The 26,108-nt window shown below is 36.3% G+C and overlaps 1 protein-coding gene across 1 annotated transcript in view; it reads right to left on the minus strand.

Annotated features, from left to right (window-relative positions):
• Positions 1 to 315: 315 nt before the first annotated feature.
• The window catches only part of AKNAD1 (AKNA domain containing 1), a 62,853-nt gene continuing 37,060 nt past the window's right edge, over positions 316 to 26,108 (minus strand). Inside the window, 10 exon segments of the mRNA XM_074262855.1 lie at positions 316 to 561; positions 3,538 to 3,673; positions 6,029 to 6,113; positions 13,126 to 13,209; positions 14,575 to 14,685; positions 14,782 to 14,836; positions 14,838 to 14,882; positions 16,206 to 16,317; positions 21,019 to 21,063; positions 21,895 to 22,001. Of these exon segments, the coding sequence (XP_074118956.1) occupies positions 430 to 561; positions 3,538 to 3,673; positions 6,029 to 6,113; positions 13,126 to 13,209; positions 14,575 to 14,685; positions 14,782 to 14,836; positions 14,838 to 14,882; positions 16,206 to 16,317; positions 21,019 to 21,063; positions 21,895 to 22,001 (912 nt within the window). The 3' untranslated portion in view covers positions 316 to 429.

Below are 26,108 nucleotides of genomic sequence, written 5' to 3' on the forward strand. Positions count from 1 at the left end.
ATATTCCAGAAGGCAAAGGATTTGATACAACCTAGAATTGATTACTCAACAAGACTGACCACCATCTCTCAGGGCAGGAGATGGATCTGCAATGAAATTTCACTGAAAAAAACAAGAAATGTTGATCTTCAAAATACAAGACTCAAGAGAAATATAGAAAGGTAAACAGTAAAGGAAAAAAAAAACATTTAAAGGTCAAACTGTTTACATCCCTAGATGGGAAAATGATACATGAACTCAAGAACTGTTATCTTTTATTGGGGAAGTTAGAAGGGGCATACCTTAGCTGAGAATTAGCTCATTTAGAAGCCCTGTTTCCTTTCTAAACTGGGTACTTAGTAACAGCAAGTGACATATCCTTTTAGGAAGACAAGATTTACTTTACATCTTTTTTTTTTTTTTCCTTTTAATATATTGGCTGTCTTATAGTTAGAATTTCTGGCGGTTTCTGCGACCCTCAGCTTTGGCTAGGTCCTTGGCAATGGCTTGGATCATTTGCTCTGTCGTTTCTTTTAAAGTGATGGCAGTCCTTAGGGCATAATCCAAAGCAGAATTTAAAATCTGTATGAGGAAAATCCAGATATTTTAGTTAAATAAATATATAGCAAATTTTTTCTATTATATTTCATCAACACGCTTTTTCATATTGTTTTAAATGTAGTTGGAATGAATGGTTGTTTCACTTTCTATGCCTGCTGTTTGGTTTCCAAGGAAACCAGCGAAGGATAGAATATACTGTCAGAGCTAATAAATAGCTAGAGGTTTGGGCAGAGACGTTAATGATTAGCATGCACCCAGGAGGTCAGGCTGAGTTGGGCCCTCAAAGAAGTTTGAGAGGCACAGGGAGAGAAAAAGCAGGTCAAAGGGAAATAGCTAAATAATAAATATAACTCAGGTTATATCTCTGGTAGAGAACAGTACAAATCTGAAAATAAGCCTAGGGACCAGCATTAGTAATGAGAAACCCAGGTTTTATTGGAATAATCAGAAGTGGTTAGAGAGCTAGCTGGTGGGAATGCACCTAGAGTTTATTTAGAGAATCTGAAAACCCCACACAGATGTAACATATTGCCAAGGAAAATGCCAACAATACCTCCAGTTCAATAAACAGCTATCAAATGGTGACCATGGGAAAACTCATGGGAATAAAACAATGGATCATAGAATTTATTGCTGGAGATTATATTATCAGACTCACTTTGTAGAAAAGGAAACTGAGATTCTGAAAAAATTAAATGACACACTCAGATGGCATTTCCTGTCCAAAGTCTATTGGGATTGCTTTGGATCACTGAACTACTGAGAACCAAGCCTTTCATAGTTGATCATCACACATTCTTGCTATTATTGTGTACAATGTATTCCTGCTTCTGCATGTTTCACTCAGCATCAGTTCATATAAATCTTTCCAGCTTGTTTGTAATTTTTATAGAATGATAATATTCTATTATCTTCTTATACCACAACTTATTCAACCATTCCCCAATTGATGGGCATCTATTCATTTTCCAATTTTTTGCTACCACAAAAAGGACTGCTACAAACATTTTTGCACATGTGGGTCCTTTTCTCTCCTTTATGATTTCCTTGGGATATAGATCCAGTAATGGCACTTCCCGATCAAAGAGTAGTTTTATAGCCCTTTGGGCATAGTTCCACATTGCTCTCCAGAATCGTTGGATCAGTTCACACCAACTTCACCAACTATGTATCAGTGTCCCAGTTTTCCCACATCCCCTCCAACATGTATCATTATCTTTTCCTGTCATCGTCAATCTGAAAGGTGTGAGATGGTACCTCAGAGTTGTTTTAATTTGAATTTCTTTTTCAATAGTGATTTAAAGCATTTTTTCATGTAACTATAAATGGCTTTAATTTCTTCATCTGAAAATTATCTATTCATATCCTTTGACCACTTATCAATTAGGGAATAACTCGTATTCTTATAAATTTGATGCAGTTATTCATACACACACACGTACATTTCCTGTGCTTGCTTTTTTTTTTTTTTTTTTTTTTTTTTTTTTTTTTTTACTTAAAGCTTTTTATTTACAAAACATATGCATGGGTAATTTTTCAACATTGACCCTTGCAAAACATTTTGTTCCAAGTTTCCCCCTCCTTTCCCCCACTCCCTTCCCTAGATGGCAGGTAGTCCAATACATCTTTATATGTTTTGGAAATGAGACTTTTATCAGAAACACTGGCTTGTAAAGATTTTTCCTAGCTTTGTACTTTCCTCTTAATCTTGTTTCTGTTAGGTTTGTTTGTGCAAAAACTTTTTAATTTAATGTAGTCAAAGTTATCCATTGTCCCATTCATAAAGTTCTCTAATTCTTCTTTGGTCATAAATTCCTCCCTTCTCCAAAGATATAATAGATAAATTATCCCTTGTTCTCCTAATTTGTTTATTGTATCAACTTTATGCCCAAATTACTTATCCATTTTGACCTTAATTTGGTAGGGGGTGTGAGTTGTAGATCTTTGCCAAGTTTCTGACGTGTTATTTTCCAGTTTTCTCAAAAGTTTTGGTCAAAAAGTGAGCTCTTATTCCAGAAGGTGGAGTTGGAGGGTTTATCAAATAATAGATTGCTATAAGCTTTGATAATTGTGTCATGTGTAACTAATCTATTCCACTGATCCACCACTCTTATTTCTTAGCCAGTACCAAATGGTTTTGATGACTGCTGCTTTATAATATAGTTTTAGGTTTGGTACTGCTAAGCCTCCATCTTTTGTATTTTTTCATTAATTCCCTTGATATTCTTGATGTTATGTTCTTCCAGATGAATTTTATTATTTTTTTTCTAGTTTTATAAAATGTTTTGGCAGTTTGATTGGTTTGGCACTGGACAAGCAAAGTACTTTAAAATGTTATCTCATTTTACCTTTACAATCATTCTGACAAGTACTAGCTATTTGTAATCTTCATTTTACAGATAAAGAAACTGAGGCAGAGAAAGATTAATTTGCTCATCATCATACTATTGGTTAGGGCAAAGTTTTAACTTGGCTTCCTTACTCCAGGTCTAGCACTTTATTGTGCCATCTACTTGCCAAAAATTAGGAGTTTTTATGAATTTTGATAGACAATGGGAAGCTACTGAAGTTTTCTGAGTAAAGGAGGGACATGATCTGAGCAATGGAGATATGTAGGCAATGGTATGGTATATGGTATATTGGTTAGATAGCACACACAAAAAAAAAAGAAGCAGGAAAAGTTTAGGAACTAAAAGAGCTGATAGCTTGAATGACTGTGGCTGTAGTAGAAATGAAAAAGGACTAGCTTCCAGTGATATATCCCAGAGGTAAAAAGGTACATTAGGATGTGACAAAATCCCTGAAGGAAAGTTGGTTTAGGGCTATAATCCCAACAACTATATGACTGATTGCTGCAAGCAATTAAATCCACTGGTTTGTTAACAATTCTAAGCTGCAGAGCATTTTCTGTTCCTTCACACACTTTAAATTCCCTGAATTTAAAGGACAAAAGCAGTGAGCTGGGAGGACACTTGGGTGTTCTCATAAAATCCTCACCTCAGAATCATTTCTCTTGATGTTTTGGATGCTGTGCAGAGTTTTGCTTCCAGAAATCCTGCATGAGTGGTAATGAGGAGAGTTTGCAATTTGATCACAGATACCAGGGCAAGATTTGGAAGACAGAAGATTTCTTCTGGAAAAGAAATGCACATGATAGACACCATTGAAATAAATTTCTCTCCAGAATCAACCCCCCTCCCTTATTGCTTTCCAGCTTGGTGGGTACTCCAGTAATTCCCCAGATTCTCTTGCCCTTTGAATTCTATTATGGTTCATCCCAACCCAGAGCTTCTAAGAAGACTTACTTTCCTCCAGAACTGCTTGCCTCTAAGACTCTAAAGAGGTCTTCATTTAATATTCATCTTCATTCCTTCCATCCACTGTCTATTCACAAAACTAAGAGAAAGAACCTGCCAACTATTAGTTACCCCAGGTTAATATAGTCTAGTGATTGAGAGTCAGGGGGAGTTGGAGAGAAGCGGCTGGCACTAGTAATTAAACAAATCTCTTCACATGTGTCTGTCTGAGTGGATTCCCCAGGACTCTGACACTTTCTGGGTGGACTTCCCCCTGCCATGGCTGGGCTCTAAATGTAGCAGGCCCAGGCAGCTGCCCACAGCATATGAATTGAGGCTACAAGGATCTATCTACCTATCCCTGTATTTCACTCTCCACTCCTCATCTCTAGCTCACCACCTGTAATTCCTGTCTAACCTGAATCTTCATCATCTGAAGTGTTTCTTATTTAGACAATAGAAGGAAGAAAAAGTATTATTGCCTATGATGCCTTTATTCAAGAGCTAAATTTTACATTTTTCTTAATAGTATTTTATTTTTCCAAATACAAAGATAGTTTTCAACATTCAGCTTTGTAAAATCTTGTATTCCAATTTTTTTCTTCCTTCGTTCCCTCCTCCCCCCTCCTCAAGATAGCAAAAAATCTGATAAAAGTTAAACATGTGCAGTTCTTCTAAACATATTTCCATATTCTTTCTGCTGCACAAGAAAAGTCAGGTCAAAAAGAAAAAAAATGAGAGGAAAAAAAAAACACGCAAACAACCAACAACAAAAAAGAGGTGAACATGTTATACTTTGATCCACACTCAGTCTCCATAGTTCTTTCTCTGGATGCAGATGGTACTTTTCATCTCAAGCAATAACTAACATATATAAAGCACTTTAAAGGGTCACAAAGTGCTTTACTCATTTGATGCTGATGACAATCTTGGTGCTTTATAACCCCCATCTTATAGAAGAAGAAACTGAAGTTAAGGAACTTGCTTAGAATCACACAGCTCTTACAGAAACACAAACTCAGGTGTTTGCAACTTGGATTCTATTCACTTCACCATCTATCTGTCAAGTGGGAACTATTTCTCTCCTTAGTTTGTTAGCTTATATGAGTTTTATCACATGTCAGAAAGGCACACCCCAGCATTTAAAAAAATAAGCTATATTATCTCTTTATCTTCATATTCTTTAGATCAGTTTTAAGTCTATAGGAGTATGGTAATATTAAGCCTTGAGTAGACTGGAAAAGGAAATGGCAAACCATTCCAGTACCTTTGCCTAAAAAGCCCCACTGACAGTATGGTCCATGGGGTCACACAGAGTAGGATCCAAATGAACAGCAACAATTAATAGCAAAGTACAGCCTGAAGTAGGCTGAGCTCCAGGATGCAAGGTGCCTTCCAGTCAGTCAGTCAATAAATGTTTATTATGGCCATCTCCAGTTGTCTTGATCTATATGATATATCACAAATGGCTCTGGAAGGGAAAGTGAGGCAGGTGGTCTTGCCCAGCCCTCCCTCGCTTATATGTCATGATATCACCTCCCTGATGCTCTTTGAAAATGAGTCCGAAGGACAAACAACAATTATGTGCACACTATGTACTAGGACTGACTTCTGGGGACACAAAAGAAGACAAAAGACAGTCTCTGATCCAAGAAGCTCACTGCTCATCATAACTAACATCTTACTTAGGTAGAAGCTTCTTCTTGTGTCAAAGCTGCACAAATAACAATAATAATGATAATAATAATAATGTCCCTTGTCACGTTTTCTAATTCTTTAAACTTGTTGAAACAGTAAGATTTCTGAACTTTAAAAAGGCTATCCATGTCCTCTTTAATGATAACCAAAAAGGGACAGCTACTAGATAGAGTAGTGCCCTAAAGTCAGGAGAAACTGAGTTCAAATCCATCTTTGGACATTTTAACACTTACTAGCTGTGTGATCCTGGGCAAGTCACTTAACCCCAACTGCCTCATAAAACAACCCAAAACACATAATGATAACCAAAGACATCTGAGAAGTTGCTAGTTTCTTTTGGTTTCCATACTATAAACTGTTTTCTTTCTGTGTCTTAATTTTTTTTTTACTACTGATGTTCACAATAATTCTTTTTTTGGCTAAACTCTAAAAATTCATCCTCTGCTATAAAACCACAATCCCTAAAGATATTATAAGTCTAAAATATCACTTACTTCTCAGCAAGGATCATTTCATCTTGACTTTGAGAGTATTTAGTAGTAATTCTCAGGGGTTGGTATTTTTTCTGTTGGGAACAGACTGAAAAAATGCCTGAGATTAGATTCAGAATAGTAATAATAAAAAATAATAAGTAGCTTTCCCTGAGGTTTAAATTCTGAAAAGAAATACTTTCAAAAAGTTTCTTCACCACTAACAATGGCAATTACATTGGTTCACAAGACAATGAGATTTGGGCAACCACAGAAGAAAATATAGAAAAGGATAGAAAAGGAAGGACCATCTTTGTGTAAGACACTGTATTGAGTGCTAAAGAGAGGAGGATAAAATGAAATAGTCTCTGCCTTCAAGGGAATTACACTGTAATTGGGAGGGGGGAAGAAAGGGGAAGATATAAAATAATTTGAGGTGGGAAAGAACACTAAGGGGACTAGAAAATGTTTCCCATGAAAGATAGTACCCATGTTTAGCTCTTGGGAAAAGGTAACAATTCTAAGAGGTGGAAGTGAGGAAGAATTCAAAAAGAAAACGGAAGAGACAGCCTCTGCAAGTGGAAGAAAACAAAAAGGAAAAAGGTAGGGACAGCTATGTGGCACAGTGGATAGAACATAGATCCTAAATTCAGGAAAACTTGCATTCAAATCCAGTACTAGACACTTAATAGCTGCATGATCCTGGGCAAGTCATTTAAGTATAATTGCCTCCAAAAAAGAAACTTTAAGAAATGAAATGTAAAACTCAAAAAATTTTAAGTCTGTCTGGAATGGAGAATTTTGTGAATTAAAGTGATATGGTGCAAAAATGTTTGTGGCAACCCTTTTTGTAGTAGCCAGAAACTGGAAATTGAATGGATGCCCATCAATTGAAAAATGGCTGAATAAATTGTGGTATATGAATGTTATGGAATATATGTTCTGTAAAAAATGACCTGCAAGATGATTTCAGAGAGTCCTGGAGAGACTTACATGAATTGATGCTAAGTGAAAAGAGCAGATCCCAGAAATCATTGTACATGGCAACAACAAGACTATATGATGATCAATTCTGATGAACGTGGCTCTTTCCAACAATAAATTGATTCAGATCAGTTCCAATTGTTCAGTGATGAAGAGAGCCATCTACACCCAGAGAGAGAACCGTGGGAACAGAATGTGGACCACTACATAGCATTTTTTTCTCTTTCGGTTGTTATTTGCTTGCATTTTGTTTTGCTTCTCTTTTTTTTTCTTGTGCGACACAATAATTGTATAAATATGTATGCATATATTGAATTTAACATGTATTTCTACCATGTTTAACATATATTGGACTACTTGCTATCTAGGGGAAGACATGGGGGAAAGAGGGAAATTGGAACACAGAGTTTTGCAAGGGCTAATGTTGAAGAATTGTCCATGCATATGTTTTGAAAAATAAAAAGCTTTAATAGAAAAATAGTAAATGACTTTTAAAAAAGAAAAGAAAAGTGATGTGAAAGAATAGATTGGGGCAGACCTTGAAGAGTTCTGGAGGGTTTTATTATAGAGGCAGTGAAGAGTCTATTGAGATTTCTTAAGCAAAGGAGTGACATGGTCAGAGTTTTGTTAATTTAGGAAGATTACTTTGTTAGCTATTTTGAGGAGAGATCGGAGAGGTGAGAGACTGAAAATGGAAAGAACAATTAGAAGGCTATTGCAGGGGGGCAGCTAAGTGGCGCAATGGAGAGAGCACCAGCCCTGAATTCAGGAGGACTGGAGTTCAAATGTGGTCTCAGACACTTAACGCTTCCTAGCTGTGTGATCCTGGGCAAGTCACTTAACCCCAGTCTCAGGGGAAAAAAAAAAAAAAAAAAAAGAGGAAGAAGAAGAAGAAGAAGAAGAAGGCGGCTATTGCAGTAGACCAGGGAAAGTGGTAGGAGGACCCGATCAAGAGACATACAGGAAGTCATGGACAGGAAAAAAGATCAGATAAGTGGTTGAAAAGACCAGTCATCAGCTGTGACTTCTTAGGTACTACCCTACCTTCACTCTTCCTTCATCCCTCTCTCTTCTTTTTGTCTTTAGCCTCTCCACCCACTCCTTGTCAGAAGGACCCCATTTGATAAATAGGGTAAGTTTACTTCTAATACAGAAGCACCCGGCAGGAGGAGAGAGAAAACAGTAAATCATGCTACTCCTTCCAGGTTCAGCTAACAGCAATAATAAGATTTGTAAGGATTCTTACAAGGTGCTAAGTTACTGGAATGGATATAATTGTCTAATTTAGCATGGCACTTGACAATTGTCTAGTTCAGAGTTCACACCTTTCACACCTTTAAGAGAGCATACTTTTAAGGAGCTCCCACAAGCCCAGGGAGTACCCACAAGCCCATTCTCTGGGAGGCAGAGTCAAGATTTCATCCCCACATCTACCTTCATGCTGGCTGGAGGCTTTGGATTCAGAGGGAGCTAGAGACTGAAGCTGGCTGGAGACATTCTGACAGGAACTAAAGCCAAGGCTGCCTCCAGAAGCTCCCCAAGAAAATCTGCCCCCAAGAGAATGATCGCGATTTAGAGAAACAGATCATTACAAGATTGGCAAAGGCAAAAGGTCCCCCTCATTATCTTGACCAATGTACTTAACTATGTGTCAGGTGTTGTACTTAGCACTGTGAATATAAAGAAGATAAAAAACAATGTCTCTAGAAAATTACATTCTAATGCAGGCAATGCCATGCAAATAATCATATACATACAAAATGCGTTATTCAGTGTAAATGAAAGGTAATCTCAAAGGAAAGGGACTAGCAGTGGTAGGGAACAGGAAAGGTCCCTTGCAGAAGGTCAGACTTCAGCTGAGAACAGCATCTCACCCCCCCTCTTTTCTACACTCTCTCAATAAAGGTGAGAACTTTCCCCAATGTCCCAGTATCATTAACATGATACTGGCAGAACTAAATGGCATCAGTATTGACATTTCTATGATAAATGAAACCAGAAAACGAGAGGGAGCTGGAGCTAAGTGGAAGGATGACTCACTGGTCCTTTTAGGAGAGGCAAATGGACGAGTTGGCTGAGTTGGCGTTATTGCACACTCAAAAATAAGAAGACATGATCAGCACATTTTGCAATATTTGTGATACGCATAAGCAGAAATAATGTCATGAAGCTAAGTACCACTTACATACGATATCCGTTGCATAGGATGAAAACAGAAAGTCTTCAAATTAGTTGGCTGATAAAATCTTTCAATATATACTTAATGCTTGATAACTTCAGTGTGAAGATGAATATGAGAAAGAATGGCGATAATTATGTTGTAAAATATGATAAGAAGAGAGAAACTAAAGGCTTAGAGACTTCAGAAACTTCCCACTTTTATGTCATGAATAACTTAAAAAGAATCAGAATCTATTAAGACATGGTGAGCAATATAAAAATGAAATCATAATGCCCTGACAGGAAGTAAATTAACCACAGAATAAGTGAATTGGAGAATTGGAAAGGACCTTTATGTTTATGCATATCCTTTGACATATCTATTGGTGCTTTGGATATTAGTTATATATATTTACTAATTGGTTATATATCTTAGATACTAAAGCATTATCACAGAAATTTGATATAAAGATTTTCTCCCCCATTTGACATTTTCCTTTAATTTTGTCTTTTCCTTTTAATTTTGTCTTTTCATAAGTTTTTTTGTTTGTTTGTTTGTTTTTTTCCAAAAAATCCCAAATAGAGTCAGGAAGAGCTGGACACAATTGAAATGAATGAGCAATAATCAAAACTTTTTAATATAATTTATATTCTGGAAGTGCTATTTCTCAAACTTCTTTTCATCATTTTCCTAGATATTCAAGGTATTTTGTTTTTCCAAATGAATTTTGATATTATTTTATCAAGTTCTATAAAGTATGTTTTTGTCAATTTGATTGATATAGCTTAGAAAGTTTAAATTAATTTGATAGTATCATTTTTATTATATTGATTAATAGTCCTCCAGAAATTTATGCTGTTTTTTATTTCTTTAACAAGCACTTTGTAATTCAATCTATAAAAGTCTTCCTTGTGTTTTACTAATTGATCTTCAGGCTCTTTGGAATACACTGTTTCATTCCCTTGCAGGTGGGTGCAAAATAGTCTTGTATTATTTGAATTTTCTCCCCTTTGTATTTGAAGGGTCTTTTTCTTGATCACTTATTGTTTCTTAATTGAATTGGTACATTTGACCACTCTTATTTTTCTTTAAGTTTGTAGCCTTGGGTTTGTTTGCTGTTTTTTCTTTTTTTTTTTTTTCTGGAGGTGATCCATAAATTTTTTCGATTAGTATTTCATTTCCAGCATCCAGGAGTTCTATGCAGTTTTCTTGTATTATTTCTTGCATTATGGTGTTAAGATTTTTCAACTTGTATTTTTTCTTGGAGACATTATCTTTAAACTGTCTCCATGCATCCAATCTTCTATAGCAGGATGTTTTGCTTGTAGAGAGCACATTTTCTTTTAGTGTTATTGTTTTTTCTTTTCTTTTTCTAGATTATCTTCACTTCAGAATATCTATATTCCCAAATAATTGTTTGTTCTCTTTTGCTTCTTTGGTGAGACTTGCAGATTCAACATTTTCTATTCTTTCTTATTCTCTTCTATTTTTAAAAAATGATTCTTTGCCATGAAGTTCATACTCTCTAATCATATCATTCTAATCTCTCTTTAAATGATTCAGGTACAGAATATTATTATCATTCCAAGTTCCCTTCAAATTCCATAGTTTTTTGGTTTCATTAAGTATCTCTTCACTTATCCTGAAAATTATTAGCCACTTTTGTTCACATGCTATCTGTATGACCCTTGCCAAGTTACTTAATCTTTCCATGGCTCAAGACATTCTCTAAGATTAAAAATTGCGGGGGAGATATTGAACCCCAATAATTCTCTACACCAATAAAATTGCAGGTCTTGTTCATTTCCATTGCAATTCCGATTCTTTCTGACAGATAAAACTGAAGCAAAAATGATAATTGAGCAGTTTTATCATTTCTTGCCAGTTGTTATCTTTTCATCCCTTCCAAGAAACTCTATAATGTCTGATTTTCCTTTCTCTTCTCAATATAATTTTTAAAACATCATTTTTTTGTTCTTACCTCCCCTCCCCAGCACTAGCTGGTCCTGAGCATTAGCATTAGTGACACTATATTTACAGGCTACTTTCATATTCATCCTTTGTTAACTGACATTACTCCCACTTGTACACATTTTTTTAGATTAAGTGACTTGCCCAGGAAGTGTTAAGTGTCTGAGGTCAGATTTGAACTCAGGTCCCCCTGATTTCAGGGCTCGTGATCTATCCACTGCATCATCCAACTGCCCTTGTGCCACCTAGCTGCCCCAAAATCAAATACTTTTACTAAAACAGAAAAAAGCTCCACAAGTTGGTTAGTGAGTTCTCTTTGAATCCTTATCAGTCTCTTCAGACATCTTCAATTTTTTCTCTTTACTAGAATTGTTTCCTTTTATGTATTCAAAATTTCATTCTTGAGCATCCTTCCTCTCTCCTGGACAGACTTTCCTTGTAGAATTTTTTAACTTGAGATCCTACCGCTTTTTCCTTTTAACTTCTTGAAATCTGCTTTCCCAAAATCTAGCATGTATGCCAGACTACTATGACAGAAGTGTAAACTGGACACATTCTGTGCAAGTTGCTGCAAAATTGACTTTGCTCTCCATATAATTTATATTTCAGTCTTGGGGTTTTTTTTTTGTAACTACTTCTCAGTCAACTAACATTTATTGAGTGTATGTAATATGGCAAGTGTTGCCCTGAACACTAGGAATATAAATATAAGCTGAAACTCAAATCCTAAGAAGCTGATATTCTAATGGGAAGAAGATAACATATGAAAGGAAACCAAAAATGTTGAGTTTGGGATTGGAAGCAAACATACAAGACTTTCATAGACATGATAGAAAAAACCTGGAGAGGAAAGAGACATGGCTGACTTGGGTGCCCCTTTATTTATGGCCTAAGGGCACTTTCAATGTATGGATTCTGGGTCTGGTGTGAGTTCTGAAATGAAGAGCCAGGGCATGACAGAAAACCTGATCATAACCTGAAGAAGAATAATTATGTGTACTTACACCCTAACCAAGCAGGTTTTTCTCTATTTAAGAAGTAGTATAAAAGATATTACCAAAAAAAAAAAATGGGTGCTTAGAAAATAAGGCAGACCAGAGCTAGAGATTACAGATTCTAAGGGTTCTTTTGGTGACCTTGAAATGTAAAAATTTGGAGAGGACTACCATTGAGTAGATTCTCTATCAAAGACATGGGAGACCATGGCTAAAAATCACATAGGATTAGAAGACAAGATGGTAGAGATCTACTCTGATGGGAGAGCTCACTTGATAAAGTCACAGGTCAATGAAAGAAATAAATATTCAAGCATTTCTATAAGAGGGAGGTTCTCTTCCTTTGTCTCTTTTCCCCTTCCTTCCCCCTCCTTTTTCTTAGGACAACTCACTTCAAATTCCATAATACCCATCCAATAAGTATAATAAAATATTTGTCTCATTACTACAAAAAGCACTTTATAAAATATCACTGGTGGTCATGTTCTATGTCTGCTCTATTACAAGTAGAAAATCCCATATCGCGTGCATTTCATTATCCAGCTTAGTCTACAAATGTCTGTTTGTCAAGAAGGGATTTTTCATAAAAGGACTCTATTTCTCAGGCTCTAAATCCAACTTTCCCAAATAATTGAGTATTTGTCCATCTCCAGAAGACCATAAATCTAATAGGTTCTATTTTAAAAGTCCAGGTCAGTTGAATTGAGGCAGGCCATCAAAATCAAATACTTTGTTTGTTTTTTTCTGATACAATTGGGATTAAGTGACTTGCCCAGGAAGTGTTAAGTGTTTGAGGTCAGATTTGAACTCAGGTCCCCCTGATTGCTGGGCTCGTGATCTATCCACTGCATCATCCAACTGCCATTGTGCCACCTAGCTGCCCCAAAATCAAATACTTTTACTAAAACAGAAAAAAGCTCCACAAATATTAAAATACTTAGTTGCAGCTAAGAATGGAATGACTTGCTTAAATGACCTTTACATTTAATAGTGATGAATGGGTGACTCACCAGGCTTGTTTTTCTCAGATCTCTTTGAATGTTGATTTTTTGGATGTTCAGCAAGATTTTCATCCCATTTTTGGTGTGTAGCTACTGAGCAAAAAGTCGTACACCCAGTTCAGTCATGATAATTGATTAGAGATTAAAATTCAATTTAGGTTTTTTTCTCGTTGGTATGGTCTAATGAACATACCCTAGAAGAAGGGTTTTAATAAACATATCCTAGAAGAAGCTGTGAACACTTTCTCAGAATAATATTAATTACATAATATAAAATACAATATAAATGGTTTTATATTGAAATTGAAATTATATTGAAATTCAGTTATCCAAATATCATGGGCTAAGTTTGAGAGCCCCTAACCCAATTAAGTTATTCATTTGGTGGGGTTTCTGACTACAGGATTCTACCAAAAGTATCATTTGAAATTAGAATCATTACCAACATACAAGCATTAACTCTGGGGTTAGAGCCAGTTGGCAAAGTGATAATAGAGTAGTGCCCCATGTTTTGGTGGATGTAGATGATAAGATTTGGTGAGTTAAAACTTGGCAATTACAATGTCCTAAGCCAAAAAGCCAAAGCCATCGGGACCCTATGTCCCAACATTTTTGGAAAACTGGAAATAAGGTTTTGCCACATACCTTTTCCTTAAAAAAAAAAAAAAAAAAAAAAAAAAAAAAAAAAAAAAAAAAAGCCCCTGTCCCAATAGGCTGTAAGTTTGTTCTGACTCTTGATTCATTGTGAAGTCTTTAATTAATTATAGCATCAATTCAGGACATTCTTAAAGTCTCTAATACTCTTTAGCATGATAGAATGAAACCTTCATATCTTTAGGACCTGTGATTTCTACTAGCATGGATACTCTCTTCACTGACACAGACTGAGACACTTTCATGATTTAGTAGATAACTTCTAAGAGTTTGTATGCCCATACATTAATTATCCTGTTTCCAATTTGGTGATGAGATTTCCCCATTGTAGGTGGACTGGTCCTCCATATTGTCTGCGTCCAGATCTGAACTCAAAATACTCTCCAGCTTGGTAAGACTTCTCAAAGTAGGCGCTCCCATTGACAAGGCCTTAAAGAATTCAGGTCATTTCCACCCCATGATGAGGCAAAAGAGCAGGACTTCAATGAAGGAATGATAATAAGATAGCAGGGAATCCCCAATAATGGTAACATTCTGCCTTACATTTGTGTTATGCTTTTAATTTTTGGAAGGCATTTTTACATTAGCCATCCTTTCATTCTATCCCAAGAGAAGCCCAGAAAGTATTTCCTGTCAGCCTAGGGTTTAGAGTCCATAACAGATAGGTATAGTCCAAAGTCAATAAATATCCTCAGAGAATGGGACTAGAAAGGAGCTAAAAGGGAAGAGGAAGCTTTCCAAGGAGAACCTGTTATGTAAAATGTATCTCTCAAAGGTAACCTTTCAGGCTATCACAGTACTCACAAGCTGAAGTAAAACTTTCATTTTTGCTTAAAGAACAGAAGCGGATAAAGCCATCACATTCATTGAAGTTTAAAGGATTCTGACCCGTGCAGTTGTATTTATAATGGAATTCTGAAAACAGGAGATGAAGAAGCATCTTTTAGGCTATTCTCACACCGGTGCCCCCCACAAAAGCCCTAGTTTTTGGAAATACTGAATCCATTTTACCTTTTTTCCGTGATTTGTGGCGTCTGTTCCTACAACTTAAACATTCATCAGCTTTTTGAGATATCTCGGGAGTCTGAGAATACACCATTTCCTGCATCTGTTACCTTTAAAAAATATAAATATAATAAATATATAAAATAAAATAAAAATAAAAGCCTCAGAGGCTCAGAGATCAGAGGTAGGAAATCTGAGGCTCAAGTGTGCTACTTTCCAACTCAGAGGCAGAATTTGAACTGCCTCAATATCTCTAAAGCCAATTGTTCTATCCACCATGCTACACTGACATCCTCACTGACATAATTTTTGATTGATATTAAAACTTTGGGAAGAGATTTCCTAATAGTAAGAGTTAAGAATTAAACATCAGAGATAAAAACCTTACAACTGTATCTTACTAAGGCAAAATGCCCATCAGCTGACTTATATGGTACAGAAAGGAGCAAAGCAAAACCACTCATTTGAATTGTCTACTAAATGTAGAGTAGAATACAGAATATGCTAGATGGTGCAGCAGAGTCAGGAAGACCTAGCTTCTGACGCTTACTAGCTGTGTGACCCTGGGCAAATCACTTACTCTTGTTTGCCTCAGTTTCCTCATCTATAAAATGAGCTGGAGAAGGAAATGCAAAGCCCTCTACTATCCTGCCCAGAAAATCTCAAATGGGATCTTGTGAAGAATCAGACTCAACTGAAATGACCTGAGCAACAAAAACTGAATATGGAAAGAATTTTTTTAAGTTGTTGGATTAATGGGAAGCCCGGAGATGTGTCATTTAGTGATTCTAAATAAGGTTTCATAAAAAAAATTCCCCTAAAACATATATTGCCAACTGAATCAGTAGAACTAGTTTTATATACACATTGACTAGGTACAGTGTGTTCCAAAAGTTCTTAGTACAGTTTAAGCTGCATTAAGACTTTTGGGACACCTTGTATTTATGGAAGAAATGAAATGAAGTGAAAAGAGAAGAAAGAAGGGGAACAAAGGGGAGAGGAGGTAAAGTGAGAGGAAAAGCAAAGGCAGCTAGGTGACTAAGTGTATTCTCTCTTAAGGCTGTTGTGACAATAAAATAGAATGATAAGGTGTTATTAAGTTGGAGGAAGAGAGAGGAGGATAGAGGAACTAGAAAAGGAAGAGAAACAAAGTATTTTCATAGTTTACATGTCAATTGTCTGTTTGGATCTGCTTTACAAATAGCTGAGGGTTTAGGTTCAGATTCTACTTCTTTTTTGTAAATCTATTTGATGGTTTATAATTTTTAAATGCACATAATGTGTCTCTAAGCCTCACTCTACTCTGTAAGTGTTATTTTTAGGCAGAACAGCAAAAAAACTGAAATACATGACAAAAACATATGAAGCCTTAAAAGAGTCCCACCATTGTGAGAAAAGCACAAATCACTATGCTGGGGGAATTTCTACTCACAATTAGTAGAATCAGACACATTAAGATTCATTGCTTTTTCTTGAATGATGACTGAAAACTTTCCGCATTTGGACTTTCTGGAGTCATTTTTTTTCTCCTTTTTTTGGTTCCTAAAAAAGTAGATAAAGCCCACGGGGTTTTAGTAAACTGTTCATAATTATCAGAGGGAAAGTATTGGTCAAATTGTAAAAGTTGCCTGTTTTGCTTTCCACTTCATTGTGGAAAAGTGGAATAGGAAAAAAGTAATTTTTGTATTTCTTCCCATTCTACCTCTAATGCAATAATTCAACAAGAGATTGTACACCATTACATTTGACTTTCTGGAACAATACTTGTCATATGTTTAAAACCCTCTACAACACTCCACAGAGTAACATTATAGGGGAAAAAAAGGGAGGAGGAAGGGAGGAAAGGGAAAGGAAGAAGGAAAGAAAAGAAAAAAGAAAGATGAGAAGAAAGGAAGGAAGGGAGGAAAGAAGGAAGGAAGGAAGGGAGGAAGGAAGGAAGGAAGGGAGGAAGGAAAGAAGGAAGGAAGGAAGGAAGGGAGGAAGGAAAGAAGGAAGGAAGGAAGGAAGGAAGGAAGGGAGGAAGGAAAGAAGGAAGGAAGGAAGGAAGGAAGGAAGGAAGGAAGGCAGGAAGGGAGGAAGGAAGGAAGGAAGGAAGGGAGGAAGGAAGACTATAAACAAACCAAGAATTTTAAAATTAGGATTTTCATTTTATATACTTTTAGGAATTAAAACTTGTATAAGTTGAATTGGCAGCTCCACCAAGAATGCAGGCCTTCGTGAACCATCAATTGGTTACAAACTATAGACATTAGTAAAAATAAAAAGATAATGACGTATGATTTTTAAAAATTAGGTTAGAACTGGATTCCCAAGGATTTGGGGAATAATTGTATTTACTAATGATTTCAAAAAGCCACTAGAGGGCACTAGACAGTAGAAGAAATCACATGTGAAAAACTAACTGCTGTATTACTCTCAGTCCTAGATGGAAGAATTAGTAAGGTCTTGTTTCCCAGGAATATTACTTAGTCCAACATCTGACTCAGCTCCAGAGATGTAGAACTCCTGTATACAATCCAAAGGGACTGTACACCCATTCCACACCATCCCCAGCCTTTCCTAGGGACCTTCTATGGTTCCCTGGCCTGTCTGAGCAGACTAGATTGTTAACCATTTGGCGACTAAGGATGAGGTATCAAACTGTCAGATTTTTCCATTCCCCTTCATTAATTCTTCTTACATTAACTGAGAAAAATCCCTTCAACACCTAACAAACACTACCTTCTACATGAGGTCTTTCCTGATTCCCAATTGCAAATGGCCTTCTTCCTTGACTACCTTGTGCTTAACTCCTCTATACTTATTTGAATTTATTCTCTTGATATTTATTTATTCTGTACATACTTATATTCTTCTTATTGTTGGTGTCAGCCTCTCCTATTGGCACTTAAAGTTCTTGAAAATAGGAATGATTTCATTCTTTGCCATTTGGCTCTCCAGTGTCTGCCACATAGAAAGCATTTAATACAAATCTGTTAATTGATTAATTTATTGATTGGATTGGATTGCCTATGGAGGGAAGCACTGACTATGGAAGCACAAAGAATGGCTGGATTGTGGGGCAAGAAACTTGGGGATGGACTATAGAATTGACTTAAGAGAAGGAGTTGAAGACATCCAATTAATCTGACATTTTAGGGACCCTGCAACCTAGCTAAACCTATTTTTATTTTAAGTCTATAGTACTTTTTAGAGAAATGTTTTCTTTTTCCTCTCAATTCCTCTCTTTTCCTTTCCCTTTCTTTTTTTATGCTAGAATCATTCCCCTCCCCCAAACATCCTACTCTCCAGCCACTTAATGTTCTATATAATAAAGAAAAACATTTGAGGAAAACGAACAGACAGTGACCAGAATAGACCACATTTGACATATGCAAGTCCCCACCTTTTTATTCTGCCAAATAAGATGATAAAGGAAAATGATGAGGTAATGAGGAAGCCTCAGGAAGTGAAGGGGCTGAGGACAGAATTCCCTGGTCAGGCTAGATAAGGTAAGATGAAGCTGACATAGATCATCATTTGCTGTATTCTTTGGGCAATCCCCTCCCTGTAGGAAGAATTACTCTTCAATCCTAGACCCTTTCTCTGCCCTCAGAAAATTCTTTCCTCCTGAGTCACTTGTTTTCATGCTCTTCATTCTCTGGCTCCACCTCCTTTCTTTTGGGCATTTGAACATATTCTTCTTAAAGGAGAAAAGGCTGGGAAGCACTAAACTTTGAAACCATCAGAGAATCAATCTCTCTCTCTCTCTCTCTCTCTCTCTCTCTCTCTCTCTCTCTCTCTCTCTCTCTCTCTCTCTCTCTCTCTCTCTCTCTCTCTCCATCCTCTGAAACAAGGCAGGGCCAACAATCCGACTCTTTCATTTTAACATCAAACATAATCGTCTTACTTAGGAAAATGAGGTTTTTCAACATCAATAGGTTGTCTTCACTGCCTACTATAATGTCCAGAATAGTGTTCTCTGATTATTCAAGTTCATTTCAGAAATAATGGAGGATAATGGAGTTTAGTTTATAGCCAGAAATTAACTTACAAATGTCTTGAAAACAGCATCATCAGCATAGTTCACATTAGACCATAATCAGACAAATCTAATCTTGTATGACTTTTATGCCTTAGCCTTATAAACTGAGTGACTACATCTATAAAGATATAATCCTTATGGAGCTATTTTGACTGTTGTTAAGTAATCCCTCCCAGACATGTTCACTAATTAATAGAGAAAAAGAGTATCAGCAACACAGCGATAAGAAATTAGGATTTAATTTGTAATAAGAATTTGGAGTCTGATATGGAAAGCTATTAATGATTAGGATTTGTCATTCTTATTAATCAGATTTTTCCAAATGGGTTTTTAGGCAGACTGTAGAAATATACTAGACTTGAAGTGGATCAAACAATCAATCTAGTATTTACTAAGCATTTACTGTATGGCAACCCTAGTGCCTGGCACTGGGAATATGAATACAAAGAAAGAAATGATTCCCACTGGCAAGGGGCCCATATTTGAATGGGGAAAACAATAAGTACATATACCCAATTAAATATATCCAGCACAAATATAAACGAACAAATACAAATATTTAGAAAGTAGTGTAATATAAGATAGTCTTGGAGGGAAGATACCTGCAACTGAGGCAGGGAGTGGGTAGTGACAGGGGAGTTTCAGAAAAGGTCCCATGCAAAAGAATGTACCTGATGAAGCAAAAGTAAGAAGGAAGTGTTTTGATATAGGCAGTAGTATTATATAGAAACAAAGAGAAAGCCAGTTGGGCTGGATTTCAAAGAAAAGAATGAGATGAAAATGTCCAATGAGGCTGGAAAGACAGATTAGGGCCAGATTTGCAGGCCCTAGGGCATAGAGAGCAGTGAACATGAAATTAGGAAGACTGAGTTTACACTCAGTCTCAGACACTTACTGGTCATAAGACTGAGCAAGGCTCTACCTGCCTCAGTTTTCCCACCTGTAAACTAGAGATAATAATAGCACCTACTTCCCAGGGTTGTTGTGAAGATAAAATGAGATGCTATTTGTAAAGTGCTTTGCAAACATTAAAGTGCTATGTTAATGTCAGCTAATTAATGCAGTGGTGATGATGGTGATGGTGATGATGATTTTGCTTTTAAAAGTCAAACACAGGAATTCACATCTCATGCCAGAGGAGATAAAAGTTCCTAGAGTTTAGTACATAGGGAAGTCACATAGTTAGACCCATGCTTAAGAGAAATGACTTTAGCAACTTAATCTTTAATTCCAGTGCCTTCCCTCTTTTAATTATTCCCCATTCATCCTGTCTATAGCTTGTTTTGTATGTATTTGTTTGTATTGTTGTATGTAAGGGAGGGCTTAGACTGTAATTCCTTTGAGGACAGGGACTACCAATTGCTCTACTTTGTGTCCCCAGTACTTAGCACAAACCCTGGTGAGTAGTCACTTAAGAAATGTTTATTAATTGGCAGCAATATGGAGGATGGGCTGGAGTGCATTCAGGTGTGAAGTGATAAAACAAGGAAATAGCTCTGGGAGAGGAGAAAAGAGGGTCATGTTTGAGAGACAATGTGAAGGCAGAAATGGCAAAATCTGGAAACGGATTGGATGTGGAGAATGAGGGAGAGTGAGGGTCTGGGACGATGATGATGTTATGAAAAGAGGAAAAGGATTGGAAGTGCCCTCAGCCAGAAGAAGGAAATCTTGGAGAAATGTATGGCCTGTAGAGACAGGGGCAGATTCTCGTCTCTAACCTCAACATTTATAATCTCACGACTATCTGCAAATGATTGCATTTCCCAAAGCATTGGTTACCTTGTTTGCAAAAAAAAAAAAAAAAAAAAAAAAAAAAAAAGACAATAACGTTCATAGTAGCTCACAGGGTTTTTGTGAGAAAAGCCTAAAACATTATAGCGTTGGGGACTACTATCATTATTACTTCTGGCCTTAATAAAGAAATATATTCATTAAAGTCCCATCTTTTCAGGATGGTTGAAATAAAGTTCAGTGTGAATGTAGGAGGGTACTTTCAATGTTACCTCCTGCTGAATGAATGAATATTCATTCAAAATGTGTTTTGAAAAGTTAGATTTAATAATTCAAAGTGACAGATTCTGGTTTCTTTCCAACAAAATGATATTTCTGGTTGTTGAATTTGACTTTTAGTTTTTAATGTCTATTCCCATCCCCCACTACACACACACACACACACACACACACACACACACACACTCAGTTTAAAGATTAAAACTAACCTGAGATCTCTGTCCTTATTCTGGTCCTTCTCTGTGTGCTTGGAACTAGGAATTTGGAAAAGAAACAGTCATATAGTTCTCTGACTAGTGAACTAAAACATCAAAGATAATCCAAAATATATAGAGAGATGTTAAAGAATATCTCCAAATAAATCTGAATCAAATAGGTCTCTTAAAACTGAATAAAAAGATGGGGTGACTCAGTAAATAGGTATTATTAGTACTAATATTCAAAAGTAAGGCTCAGCTGATTCCTGTCAAGTTGACTAGGAGTGAAGGACCACCCTAGATGACATGTCTATTTTTAGCTCAATAACCACCTTGCCACTTTTTAGAGGAAGTAACTCAGTACAAAGCTTGTGACAGCAGCAGCCCATTCCAGGGTTGGAATGTTTTCTAACAGGAATCTTCAGTTTTTCAAACCTGGTCACCTGCCTCATCCCCGACCTTTCATTGGACAATTAAACTAAACTTTGGTATTAGTCTATGATGCATCATTAATTAGGTTTGAGGAGGTGTGCCTTCCATGATGGAAGACCTACACAAACAAAAATGAACCCACACATTATAATAATTTGATTGCCCTAATACATATTTCTAGAATGACAACAGGAAAAACCTTAACTTAGAAATACAGAACCTTTCATTTTAAAATTACAGCCTCTGTCCCATATTTTCTTGGGAATCATCTCAAAAACAGCCAGTGTCTTGACCCTTGTTTTACAGAAATGGGGAAAGTATGAAATATGATGTTCAAGACCCTATGTCCAAATGGCTGAATTGAGAATAGAACTTCAGGCTTGACACCTTTAGATTTATTATATTTGCTATTGCACAACTCTCTCCTCTTTGGTGATTCATGGGCCAAGCCCTTACCTTTCAGGGAGTTCATGATCAGAGTGCCCATCTTGCCTCAATACAGATTGCTTAATGGACTCCAAGCTTCCAGGATCATTGTCAGACTCCAGAGAAGAGAAGGCCCTCTGTACCCCAAAGCAAAATACATTGGTTTAAAGGACTGACTCATTCCCATTGCTTCATGCTTTTTTTTTTCTTCTTCTGAATAACACTGACTCATTTGAATTCATAGGATCATGAGATTTGAAGTTGGAAGGCAACTTCAAGATCATCTAATTTAACTCCTAATTTTACAGCTGAAGAAACTGAGACCCAGAAATGTAAAGTGACTTGTTCAAGACCAATAGAGCTAAGTAAATAGTCTATGATTATGAAAAAATGGAAGTGGAAGGAAAGAGAATAAGCATTTATAACATGTTTACTATGTGGCAGTCTTTGTATTATGTGTTTACAGATATTATCTTGTTTTATCCTTTCAAAAACCCTTCGAAGGTATGTGTTTACTATCCTCATTTTATAGGAGAGGAAACTGAGTCAAATTAAGATTGTAATTTTCCCAGAATCATACAACTAATAAGTTCTGAGTCTGGATTTGAACTCGGGTTCCTAATTCTAAGCCCAGTTCTCTATCCATCTAGATATAGCAGTATGCTGTCTTAATTCAAAATCATTCCAGCCTGAAAAGATATGGCAGGTAGCCTCTGTTATGTTTTAAATTGTCAAATCTATCACTTCAATTACAAGTACAAGACTACCTTGCACTACAAACTCTGCATTTGACTTTTTTGGAAAAAAGTCTCAGCAAGGTCAGGAACCTCCACTCAAGTCCAATTCTGATGCTTCATGGGGCACTCAGGGTAAGTCCTGTGTTCTTGAAAGTCAAAGCAGCAGGGTTTGCCCAACTCTTAAGTTTTTAACTGTAAGCTTTGTGTCAGAATGAACAATGCTAACTAAGCACAAAAAATGTTTTTTGCTAGAGTTCTGGCTGCCAGATAATGAATATTTTTTACAAGAAAATCAAATTCAAGAATTCACTAACACAGCAAAAGATGGATCAATGACTTTTTCAATACCAATATTACCTCTAAATACATGGTAATAACTGTCTTTTTGTCAATAAACAAATGCTTTGTTAAATGTCCACTAAGTGCTGAGTATTGGAGAGGCAAAGAAAGGCAAAATCAATGCCTGATCTCAAGGAGTTCACGCTCTAATGGGAAGAGTTTGAGTTCTATTAAAAGCTTATCCTATCCATGCCTGCCTATTCTGCATAACTTTCACCCATGTCTTCCCTTCCACAGGGAGGATGGATACTACAGGGTATCCAACATATTAGGGGCTTTTCTCAGATTCTCTTGAGTTCATGAGAATACTAAAGGAGCACACAGGCTGTTTGTTGATTTTCCCTCATTTGTGCCTTATGACCAATCCATCTTTTTTTTTTTTTTTTTTTTAACTGAGATGTTTCTTTGATGATATCCTTTAAACCACTTGTATCAAATTCTTTGTATGTCATGGTTTGCCGCTTATTCATAACCACCATTTCCTTTCTACGTTTTTTTGAGTAATTCTCAATTTAAATTCTTCAGAGACTTTTCCACTCCTTTGCCTACAGCCATATAATATAACTGGAATGAATATTGGCATTAAAAAATGGAATCTTTAAAAGAACTTTGCAATTTCCCAAAGGAAATCCATTCTCCTGTTAAATCCTGACCCCAGTAGATTATTGTCTACTTTCAGTGTCTGTCCAAGGTAGAGATACTAACAGAATTGCTATGAAATGGCACATCACAATCTACATAATAGATATTCTTTATCCATTTGATTTTTTTTTATTTGTCCAAATTCTTTTAAGTAATTATGGCTGTCACCTGGGAATTTTACAGTGTTCTAGGATTGTTGCAATTGAGTCGAATATTATCCATAACGAGGATTATTTGGGGCACTTCACCATTTCTAGGGATTCCCTCTTTGATATGGATTCTACAGTGAATATCCTCAGTAACAGTGAAGGATGCATTTGACCCAAATGTTTTCTGTGGTATTTGATATAAATAATCAAGAGGACGTAAAACCAGAATCCCCCATTAGCTTTTTATACATAACATTACATAGTTAAATGCTATCATTTGGGGAGGTAGCTTGTATGGGACATACATTATTTTTTTAATTATAATTTTTTTATTAAGAGAACATATGTATGGGTAATTTTTTACAACATTATTCCTTACACTCACTTCTGTTTTGACTTTTCCCTTCCATCCCTCCAGTTCCTCCCCTATATGGCGGGCAGTCTCATACATGTTAAATGTGTTATAGTATATCCTAAATACAATATATGTGTGCATAACCATACAGTTCTCTTATTGCACAAGAAGAATTGGATTCAGAAGGTAAAAATAACCTGGGAAGAAAAACAAAAATTCAAGTAGTCCACATTCATTTCCCAGTGTTCCTTCTCTGGGTATAGCTGATTCTGTCCATCATTGATCAATTGGAACTGAATTAGATCTTCTCTATGTTGAAGATATCCACTTCCATCAGAATACATCCTCATACAGTATTGTTGTTGAAGTGTATAATGATCTTCTAGTTCTGCTCATTTCACTCAGCATCAGTTGATGTAAGTCTCTCTGTATTTCTCCTGTTGGTCATTTCTTACAGAACAATAATATTCCATAACCTTCATATACCATAATTTACCCAACCATTCTCCAATTGATGGACATCCATTCATCTTCCAGTTTCTAGCCACTACAAAAAGGGCTGCCACAAACATTTTGGCACATACAGGTCCCTTTCCCTTCTTTAGCATTTCTTTGGGATATAAGCCCAGTAGTAATACTGCTGGATCCTATGCACAGTTTGATAACTTTCGGGGCATAGTTCCAAATTGCTCTCCAGAATGGTTGGATTCGTTCACAACTCCACCAACAATGCATCAATGGGACATACATTATTGTAAAGGAGTATTGAAGCAATGTTTTACTTACTTATATCTGGAAAATTATAAACACAGTGAAATCTAGTATTATCTATACTTTGGAAGGAATACTGGTATAGTAAAAGAGAAATAACTGAAACTGTGTTCAAACTCTGCCTCCACTGCTCACTACTTATAAGTAGTAGCTTTAGACAAGTTATTTAACCTCCCTGGGCCTCAGTTTCCTCATCTGGAAAATGAGGAGGTAGGACTAGGTAATCTTTGGAGTTCTTTTTAGTTCTAGATCTATTGTCCTTTTAATCAATTGTAAGCTGGTAAAGATATGTATGCAATAGAATATCTCTTGTAAAAATCTGCCAGGTGCCTTCTAATATCTTCATCCAAGATATCTTCAATGTATGTGTAGGTTATTCTCATAAGAATTTTATAGGAATGGGAAAATGTACTTTACCTTTCTCTCTTTTTTATTCTTCTAGCTTTGTATTCATTTGATTTTTATTCTTAAAAAAGGTAATGATCTGACTATACAGAGATGACTAATTCAACAGTGATGCTCACTTTGAGTAACAAGTCACATCCTATTTGTTAAAATTTCTCCTACAGTGAGTTTGATGATAGTAGCTGCCATGTCTTTGGGAAGATGACCAGAAAGCCATACTTCAAATGGAGATAACAGCCCGTCCATTCCTATCTTGTGACTCTTGTCCATGTCTTCCATACAGAGGAGGATCCACAGAATGTGCCAAAGGCCTTCCTTGCTTTCTCCCAAATGGATAGAAGAGACTTCTGATTACCTACTTGCCATTCCTTGCTCTTCCCAAATGACCAAATGTTCATCTTCTTTTCCTATCAAACAATTCTCTAAAGACATCCTTTACTCCTTTTCATCTGTATGACTCCTTGTTCTTTATGTACTGTTTACATCCTTCTGTTTTCCTCTGTGTGATATTTATTTTACTTATGCTTTTTGAAGACAGTAATGCTCCATGTTTTACTACCATACAGTGATAACAGTAAAATGTTAGTATAGAAAAGATAGACCTTTGCTTTCATGAAAAGCTTAAGGTAAATAAAAGTTCTGCAATTTTCTGAAAGCAATCCAGTATGCTGTCCTCCTCTCCCTCTGTCCCATATTTCCCACTTATTTTGAGGTCCAATTTCCTGTCCATCTGTATTATCTACACCATCTGTCTTAAATATATACATTGTTGTACAAGCTGATTGGCTTTTATCTATTTGAGCTTTCCTATGTGGATAAATAGGTCTAACTCCTTTTAGTGATTAG

Source organism: Sminthopsis crassicaudata, chromosome 4 (assembly GCF_048593235.1).
Source record: "Sminthopsis crassicaudata isolate SCR6 chromosome 4, ASM4859323v1, whole genome shotgun sequence".
In the NCBI taxonomy this organism is placed as follows: domain Eukaryota; kingdom Metazoa; phylum Chordata; class Mammalia; order Dasyuromorphia; family Dasyuridae; genus Sminthopsis; species Sminthopsis crassicaudata.